The sequence below is a fragment of the Pteropus vampyrus genome, unplaced genomic scaffold (genome assembly GCF_000151845.1).
Source record: "Pteropus vampyrus isolate Shadow unplaced genomic scaffold, Pvam_2.0 Scaffold51, whole genome shotgun sequence".
Taxonomy (NCBI): Eukaryota; Metazoa; Chordata; class Mammalia; order Chiroptera; family Pteropodidae; genus Pteropus; species Pteropus vampyrus.
The window spans coordinates 771379-778501 of record NW_011888832.1 but is presented as its reverse complement, the minus strand read 5'-3'; the positions used below and the strand labels follow the sequence as shown (position 1 = coordinate 778501).

Sequence of the window (7123 nt, the reverse complement as noted above, 5' to 3'; positions counted from 1 at the left end):
ATCACAGGGCTTTGCTCAGGTACGTCCAATGCTGAGTCCTGGGATTCAGCATAAAGTACTCTATGGCCACCTAGAAGCTGAGGTCCTGGAAGGCAAGAATTGTGTCTGACCCAGCACTGTGTCCCCCGTCAAGAAGAGGGCCTCTGTGAATATCTGTCAAGTGGATGAGATTCTGTCCACGTGTAAGAATCCCCATCTTGGGGCTCTGTGCTTCGGGACGAGGCGTTCCGAGTCCCTTCAGCTCGTTCTATTGATAAGCCCCTTGAAGGATCCTGCTTATATCCCATCCCACCCCAGAGAGATGTGGACGGGCAGGAAAAGCTCCCCGAAGCAGCAAATGTTCCCCCTCCAGGACTGGAAGGGACCTTGGAGTTGACCCAGCCTGGGTATTATGGAGGGAGGAGAAGGAGACTTGCCCAAGGTTACTCAACACATCTGTGGCCTCCCACTCTGCCTGTGACCTGTGCTGCTGGAAACCAGCCCTGGCCCCTGCCCCCTCTTTCTCTCCTGAGATCTTAATCGGGAATTTCCCACAGCTGCTCCAGGGTCTGGGCGTGTAGAAAGGGTGTGGGGATGCTGGGCAGCTGTGATTTTCACCAGTCAGGTGGCAGTTTAAGAGCAAGAGGATGATAAGATCTGCCCCAGGACCACGGCAGGGAATGAGTAACTCACAGGCCTCTCCCCTCCCGCCCAGCCCGGTGGGGCCTGCAGGGAAGGTGGGGGTCAAAGACACACTCCTGCAGAAGTCTCTCTGAGGAGGGGCTGGAACTCGGGGAAGAGGGTAGGCAAGCCTGGAGGTCATTGAGAGGGGCCCGCAAGAAGAGTCTTTTTAAAAAATTAACACATAGGGTAAATATCTAAACTTTGCAAAAAGGTGCACAGTGATCATGACCTTTTGGATTTGTCACCGAGGTCCTGTCACCACCCTCAGCTCACCTCCACGCCCAGCTGAGCTGGGAGAACCCCAAGAGCCACCCGCTGACCCACCCCTGCTCGGGGTATCCTGTCTGCCGAGGGTCCCTATGGCAGCTGCTCTCTGGCCTCTTTGTTCTGATCTCCTTTGTTACTGACTCAAGCATTTGTTGAGGACCTACTCTGTGCTGTTCTAGTTGCTTCGGATCATCAGTGAACATGACAGGCCCAGATCCGCACCACTGTGAGCTGGCTTTCTAGCAAGCTGGATGAAACGTATGTCCCTCTTCCCAGAAAAATGCACTTGGATATGAAAACTTGTCCACAGTTTGGTGAGGCTCCTGGACCCCAGTTTAAGCACCTCCCTCTTGGAGGGGGGCTCCCTCACGCAGCTTGCTGCTCTAACGTGGCCTGAGCATTTCCACCTGCCCCCTCTGCCTGGCCTTGTAGCTAGGCTCACCTGTCCTGAGTCCCTCTGGACCAAGGCTGACTGGGGACAGCATGAGCCCACCAGGCCCCTCCAAGTTCTCAGTCCACTAGCGCTGCCTGGCCGTTGGAGGTCGTGCAGTCCCAAGGATTCTGAGCATCTCAGAACTGGTCTTCCGGGGACCTCTGTGACCTCTGAGAGCCCAAGTCTAAGAGGTCAAGCCGGGAGGGAGAGAAAATGTGTCCCTCCATGTCCCTCCCAAGAGTGGCTGGAGCCTGAGCTTAACTGGAGCTGGCGGTGGCCTCGAGGCCTCCAGAGGAGCAGCCCCTCTGGGACTCAGGTCAGGGGCTGTGCTGTCCCCGCCTGTCCCCGCCCTGACCCCCCTCCGGAGCATTCTCTTCACACAGCTCTCCTGGTCTGTTTCCCCGTCCACCTTCCCTGCTAACAGCTGCCGGGGAGCTGGACTGAGCGAAGGCACAGTGCCTGCTGCTGATGCTCCTGCATGGCCGCCGGTGGCAGGGTGGGTGGGCACTGAAGGTTTGTTGGGTAAATGGCTGAAAGATGCAAAACCCAGCAGGAGTGACAAAGAGATCCGTGGTTTTCCTGTGAGCCTCTAGGCCACCCGCCCCCAGGGAGCAGACCGAGTCTGAAGCGAGTGCAGGGCATTCGCCCAGGGAGGGTTCTGGGGGTCTGTACCTCTGGGGAGAAGGGGAGGGAACGGGACTGAGCAGAGGGAGGAGTGGGCTGCCGTGCAGACAGTCTCAGCCGACTCGGGGAAGCTCTGCAGTTGGGGTGACCCTTCACAGCTGGGAAAAGGGCAGCAGGCCCTTATACCCCACATTCCAGGATGTGGGCCCCCTGGGGGAATGGTAGCCACAGGCAGAGCTGGTGCCACAGGGGGTGACGCCGAGAACAGCGCGGCAGCCGGGGAAACGTGTCCATCATACTAACTTTTCTGTCAAAACCCTAACCCACTGTTGTTTCACACACACTCCCAGTCCAAATTTCAACCCCCACCTCTGCAAAGGCTTAGGTGCCCCCGGTGACCAGGCTGCTGTTCCCACAGCCACTGTGCATTCAAGGAGTGGCCCCAGGGCTGCTGGCAAAACCAGAGCCCCACTTGGCCCAGCGCTAGGATGGGGTTTTTACCCCCAGCCACTGTGGGAGCTGGGGGTGCCCCATCCGGGCTGGCTCCTTGGGTGGCCTTGTAGGCAAAGCCTGGAGAAGCTCTGGGGTGGGGGTATGGGCTGGGTGCTCAGTTGCCCTGTAGGACCCTGGCCAGCTCCCCAGCCCCGGGGGCTCATTAGTCCACTTGTGGCAGCAGACCACTCCTGGCACCTGTTGAACTGTTTAGGGGTACCTGTACATAGTAGCTTATATATACTGGGGTGTCTCTAAAAGGACATGCAAGACTGGGAGTCAGAGGTCCGAGTAAGACAGACTAACTTTTATATGTGTGTATCTTTTTAAATGTCATACCATTCATCTATTAAAAATACTAAATAAATAAAATACAAAGCTAAATGCCATATTCTAAAATGAGAGGTTTTCGAACCCACATAGGGTAGGTTTTCAGGTCATCAGGCCATCTCTGGGGTCCTTCATAGGGTTGCTAAGGGTCCTCTTGGTGACTGCTCCCTCCTGGGGTCCTGGCTGCAGGTGTCTGCTGCTCCTAGACTCAGAAGAGCCTCTTCGGGACCCAGGGACTGGGCGTGGCTCCCCCCGTCTCCACTCCGCGTCTGGTTCTGAGCCAGCCCAGCCCTCTCAGTCCTGGGCGGGCCACTATCTCAGCGATCAGATGGTGGGCAGAATAGCAGTGGGCACGTGATCTGCCCCCCACCCTGTCCAGGGACCCTGCTGGCCAGCCGTGGGCGGTCTGGGCCAAACTGCCCGACTCCTCCTTGCTGCGGGCCCAGCCTATAAAGTCACCCTGCGTGTCCCCGCCGACCTTGGCCCCCTCCTCTGACACCCAGAGCCACAATGGCAGAGCTGCCGGTGTCAGAGACGCCCGGGGACCCTACTCTGTGCAGCGGGCGTTTCACTATCAGCACCCTGCTGGCCGGCGATGAGCCCCTGCCGCCAGCTGCCTGTGACAGCAGCCACCCCAGCCACCTGACCCATGGCAGCACCTTCCACCTGCAAACCTTTGGCTACAACACCATCGACGTGGTGCCGGCCTATGAGCACTACGCCAATAGCGCGCTGCCCGGCGAGCCCCGCAAGATCCGGCCCACACTGGCTGACCTGCACTCCTTCCTCAAGGTAAGCTCTGTCTCAGAAGACTGGCCACTTCCCTGCCGTGTGACCCTGACCCAGTTTCCTAACCTCTCTGAGCCTCTGCTCTGTCTTCGGTGCCATGGGGATAAGTGTCATCCTTACGGGTTGAGAGGCCCAAATGAAATGCAGACATGGGAGCTGTAAAGCTCTGGGCACATGGCGTAAAGCTTACTGTCCTGTCACTGGGAATCCAATCAAGCGATCCCGGGCTGCCTAGAGAGGTAAGGAGCTCCCTGTCAGCGGAAGCATGCAAACAGAGGTTGTACACGTCTGAAAGAGATGGGGAGAAGAGAGTAAGGAAGTCTGCAACGGAGAGGAAGCTTGCCGGGTCTGCTGTCTGGGAGGCTGCACTGTGGAGGGTGGAGCTGGGAGCCGACTGTCGTGACCCCTGCCTGCCTGAACCGTGGCCTCTGGGCTCCCTGCAGGAAGGCAGCCCCCTGCACGCCCTGACCTTTGAAAGCCGGCCCAGCCATGAGATGACAGATGGGCTGGTGGAGGACGAGGCAGGCACCAGCAGCAAGAAGAACCCCGGGGAGCCCGTGCGCTTTGGCTGGGTCAAGGGGGTGATGGTGAGTGGGGTGTGGATGGGACGTCCGGGAATGCGAGCAGGGAGGCAGAACTCCATCCAGGCTCAGCTCTGACTCTCAGGCCTCAGAGGCCAGGGCAGACTCAAGGCCCAGCCTGGGTCTCAGTATCCCCATGGGTATAGTGACCTCAAATTTTCTCTCGTTTTGTACTTCCCACCTCCTTTCACCCCCCAGACTGGGACCTGGCCCTAAGGCAGATCTCTTTTCGGCTACTCATTTTTCCTGTGGCCTTGGACAACGTACTTCACCTGTCTGTGCCTCGGTTTTCTCATCTGTGAAATGAGCATTAAATGAGTTAGCAGATGTAAAGCGCTGGGATTAACGCCCGCCTTGGTTATTAGAAGAAACTGTGTTTCCCCCTCAACGCCACCAGAGGGCAGCAAGAAACACACAAATCCACAAATGTCTTTTTTGCCATTTCCATGATGGGAAGGAGAAGGGGAGTTTTCTGTGTTGTACAGCACCACGAAGTCCCCAGACGCAGAGAATAGAGTAAACTTAGCTTTCAAAGACATTATTGGACTTAGCGGAGGGGACTGCATGGGATCTAGGAGAAAGCTTTAGTTCTGCTCTGGGAAGCAGGAGGCCTGGGTTCTCTGACCTCAACTCTGCCAACGACCTGCTGGCTGTGCCTCCATTTCTCTTTCTGAACAGGGAGTCCCTTCCACCCCCAGAGGCTCACATCCAGATTCTGGACCCCCCTCCTGGACTATGGTGGTCAGAACCTGGCCTGGCCATTGCCCATTCAATCTCTCAGAGAGGACGGAGGGCCCTAGAAATCTCCCACATAGCCTGTCCCATCCCAAGACTTGGCTGGGGATTTCAGCCCCAGTTGCAGCCTCTGGCTTTGCTTTAAATTTGGAAGCTGAAGTCACAGCACCCTGAGGTCTGATTTCTGCCTGTATGTGGGGCATTGGCTCAGCTGGCATTTGCTGAGCTCTCCCTAAATGCCAGGCCCTGGGCCCACAGCTGGCCACTGAGGCCGTGTCTGGGCCTGCTAGACACAGGATCCTGGGCTTGGAGCTGGGGAGGGGTGACGATTCTTGCAGCCCATCCTCAGGCCGGATGGGAGTGCAGGAAATGCATGGGAGTGGCAGGCAGGTCTCTGGGTTCCCTCCTGTCCTGGCCCCACAGGACCAGAGGAGCATTGAAGTGAGAATCCACTGAAGTGGGTAAAGCAAAGAAAGGACCCAGATGTCCCCCAGGCCTAGGTTCTTGATGCCATTCTGTGACCACGGACAGGGACTTGTGCGTTTGGCCTTGGGGTATCCGGCCCACCCTGGTGGCCTCTGACCTCCCTCTCCTCCCAGATCCGTTGCATGCTCAATATCTGGGGCGTGATCCTCTACCTGCGGCTGCCCTGGATTACGGCCCAGGCGGGCATTGGTGAGTGCCGCCCCGGGGGTGGGGGAGGGGAAGGTGTATTGCAGTTCTGGTCTTCCAAGGCCTCACAGGAGCAGTCTTGAACTTGGGCTGCAGAGACCACGGGTCCTTACAGTGACAGAGGTCAGAGTGGTGTGGCAGAGGAGCACAGGACAGGGAGTCAGCGGGCCTGAGGACTCTCTCTGGCTCTGTTTGCCCTCAGTAAGTCACCCAACCCCTTGGAGCCAGTTTCTACCCGTGAGCACCTGGGTTAGGAACTCGCAGTCTGGACAGACCAGGGTTCCAATGCTGCGTGACCTTGGACAAGTTTCTTAACCTCTCTGAACCTTCGTTTCCTCATCAGTAAAATGGGGTCGGGGGTGGGGGCAGGTGATAACTGTCCCTACCTCCCAGACCTACTGGGGAGTTTCTACGATGCACGTAAACAGCGCAGGACTTGGCACCCAAAGGCGCTCATCAGTGATAACTGTTTCTTTATTTTTGTTATTAAAGGAGGTGCCTTCCTTTCCATACCTAATGATCCTTTACACCTGGCTCATCAGCTCCCTGGCTACTCAGCACAGACCAGACATAGACATAGACATAGACATAGACATAGACATTTTTTCAGATGAGGAAACAGTCTCAGGGGAGGGAAGTGACTTAAGTCGCACGGTGACTCCGTTGGCTGACTCAGCTTCCTTATGCTGCTGCTCACCTGGGAAATGCCTCGACCGAGGTTTGGGGTGATCCCATCCCCACCTGTCCCCACAGTTCTGACCTGGATCATCATCCTGCTCTCGGTCATGGTGACGTCCATCACGGGCCTCTCCATCTCGGCCATCTCCACCAACGGCAAGGTCAAGTCAGGTGAGCCCCACCTCACCCCCAAGGTCCTTCTCTGTAGGTTTCCCCCTCCTCATCCTGGGAACAGGCCTGTGAACTGCTCCCCTCCACCAAGTGGGGACGCCACATGCTGCTCCTTCCGGTTCCAGGTAAGGGCTTTGGGCAGGCCCTGCACACCCATGGCATGGCCTGGGTCATCTCCTGTGCCACGGGCCCCACGGGTGCCATGGTCACCCGCTCGCAGCCTCAGCTTCTGCCTGCCCCAAGTCCACGCCAGCCAGGTGACGCCTCTGTTTCCATGGCTCCTGGCTCTGTCTCCAACAGGTGGCACCTACTTCCTCATCTCCCGGAGTCTTGGCCCAGAGCTAGGGGGCTCCATCGGCCTCATTTTTGCTTTTGCCAATGCTGTGGGTGTGGCCATGCACACCGTGGGCTTTGCAGAGACGGTGCGGGACCTGCTCCAGGTGAGGCGGGGGCTGGACCCTGGGCGGAGGGAGCCGGCACCCCACCTCGTTCTCCTCCACCCCATCTGGGCTGGGCCTTCCTGCCTCTTTGCCCAGTTTGCCCATCAGAAACCAAGGCCGCACTGATCACTACGGGTGGCCATGACGATCTCATCAAAGAAGGACTATTCCCAGAAGTCCCTTTCAGGGCCGTGTATTGTCTTTAGGGCAGGTTGTCCAAGCCCCCGCAGTAGCTGCTTTGGGGATCT

General features: G+C 57.6%; 1 protein-coding gene across 1 annotated transcript in view; it reads left to right on the top strand.

Annotated features, from left to right (window-relative positions):
- Positions 1–3319: 3319 nt before the first annotated feature.
- Positions 3320–7123, top strand: part of SLC12A3 (solute carrier family 12 member 3) — a 34846-nt gene continuing 31042 nt past the window's right edge. The window contains exons 1-5 of the mRNA XM_011360174.2: positions 3320–3601; positions 4042–4185; positions 5514–5589; positions 6340–6435; positions 6736–6875. Of these exons, the coding sequence (XP_011358476.1) occupies positions 3320–3601; positions 4042–4185; positions 5514–5589; positions 6340–6435; positions 6736–6875 (738 nt within the window). The remainder of the gene's footprint in view (positions 3602–4041; positions 4186–5513; positions 5590–6339; positions 6436–6735; positions 6876–7123) is intronic.